Source organism: Echinops telfairi, unplaced genomic scaffold (genome assembly GCF_000313985.2).
Source record: "Echinops telfairi isolate 266 unplaced genomic scaffold, ASM31398v2 ScPeMD7_7469;HRSCAF=8507_1, whole genome shotgun sequence".
NCBI classification, from domain to species: Eukaryota; Metazoa; Chordata; class Mammalia; order Afrosoricida; family Tenrecidae; genus Echinops; species Echinops telfairi.
In genome coordinates this window covers 62,235,524-62,237,521 of record NW_022111373.1, presented here as the reverse complement: position 1 = coordinate 62,237,521, position 1,998 = coordinate 62,235,524, and the positions used below count along the sequence as shown (strand labels likewise).

The following is a 1,998-nucleotide window of genomic DNA, read 5'->3' as shown; positions in this document are numbered from 1 at the left end:
CCAGATCTTTTATCTCTGCATAAAATCAAACTGTTGACTTTTCAGTTAGTAGTCCAGTGCATAACCATTTGTTTCACCCAAGAATGCTATAGGAGGTTTCAAAGCCAGCAAGATTTGGTCCTTTACAGTGACTTATAGAAAACCAAACCTGTTGCCTCTGAGTCAGTTTCCACATGTAGTGACTATAGAGGTGCCCCATAGGGCTCCAAGGCTGCAGTCTTTATGGAACCAAGTGGCTATGTGTCTCTCTTGTGAGCAGCTAGTGGGCTTAAACCACTGATCTTTTAACTAGTAGGCGTGCACCTAACCACAGTGCCACTAGGGCTCTTAGCTTTAGTCTAGGTGATGTATAAAAAGTATTATGAGAGAAAAACAACAAAATAAACCCCAAACTCACTCTGCCACCAAGTTGATTCTGCGACCTTGTAAGACAGAGTATAACTGCCCTGTGGGTTTTACGAGGCTGTAAGTCCTTAATGGGAGCAGAAAGCCTCATCTTTCTCCCATTGACTGACTGGTGTGTTTGAGCCACTGGCCTTGCTGTTAGCTGTCCACTACCCAATCCACACCTCTTATTAAAAGAGGGATTTAAAAGAGGGAGCTATTATATCAATCGGGGGGCTTAAAGAATGACTATGAAAGTATAGAAGGACTTCAAAAAGGTTGTAGCCAAATTATCTTTTAATTCTATTTTTTTCCACAAACTCTTAGAAGGCTCTTCAAAGTATGGTATTTTGACCAGGGGTCCTCAAACTTTTTAAACAGGGGCCCAGTTAACCATCCCTCAGACCTGTTGGAGGGCTGGCCTGTAGTTTTAAAAAAAACGATGAACAAATTCCTGTGCACACTGCACATATCTTATTTTGAAGTAAAAAAACAAACGGGGCAAAAACACCTGATGGGTTAGATTAATGTCCTTGGCGGGCTGCAGTTTGAGGATGCCTGGTTTTGACAGTCAGAGATGGAATGATCAATGCCTGTGAGAAAATGTGCATACAATTCATTGCCTTTGAGTGAAAAGGCAGATCAGAGCCTTTTGTAGTGAGTGGACTTTGAATGCCAATTTTAATGTCCCCCCGTTAATGAATTGCATCTTTAAGAATTTGTAGGTGAATTGAAACAGGTGCATTAGGTTGTTGTTAGTGCAAAAAAAGACATCAAAACCTTTCCATTGGTACAAAAATTTGCACATGCATCAATTGCAGGTGACTATGACAGAGAATTACTTTTAAGTAGGGCTTATTTAGTTTTCATAGTGAATAAATTTATAAAACATTGAAGAGCAGCTAGGTCCTCACGTCGGGGGTTTGAGTTCTTTCTATGGGGGAAAGATTTACAGCCTAAACCCAAATCCTTTTGGAAACTCAAAAGGACCATTGTACTCTCTTCTGTCAACCTATAGGGTCTCTTTGAGTTGGAATTGGCTCCCTGGCAGTGAGTTTTTGGGTTTACGGGCAACTAGGCTAGTCAGAATTGTGGGACTGCTTGTAGTTTGTACTTCATTTGGTAATGGATAGCCATTGTAGACTTTAGCCATGTGAAATGTGAATGACTAAGCCTTTGGTTTAGGAAGAGTCCATTAGGACAATGATTTTCCCCCCCATAGTTGTAGGAAGAGTTAAAACAGTTGAAATACAGGGTTTGAACTAGAGTAATGGACTAGGGAATGGAGAGCTGGTGTTCAAATATTTGTATGGTGTTGAAATAAAGTTGGCAGAGTTTTATGACTAGGCAGACAGGAAGGAATCAAACTTGAAGTTTGAGTCTGGGCACAATCAAGTTGCTGGTGCCATTGGCAAATGTACAGGAGTAAGGGATGATGTGTATGTAGGGGTAGTTGCTAAGTTTTTTAAATGTTTGGATTTAGTAAATCTAGGATTAGGACTCCTGGTGGTATAGTGGTTACACATTGAACTGATAACTGCACAGTCAGCAGTTCAAAACCACCAGCTGCTTGTGGGGTTTTCTACTTCTGTAAAGAGTATGAAACACACAGGG

The 1,998-nt window shown here is 40.8% G+C and overlaps 1 protein-coding gene across 1 annotated transcript in view; it reads left to right on the top strand.

Moving 5' to 3' along the window:
- Positions 1 to 1,998, top strand: part of RASA1 (RAS p21 protein activator 1) — a 115,400-nt gene that overhangs the window by 40,048 nt on the left and 73,354 nt on the right. Inside the window, 3 exon segments of the mRNA XM_013004895.2 lie at positions 93 to 127; positions 774 to 808; positions 1,781 to 1,801. Of these exon segments, the coding sequence (XP_012860349.1) occupies positions 93 to 127; positions 774 to 808; positions 1,781 to 1,801 (91 nt within the window).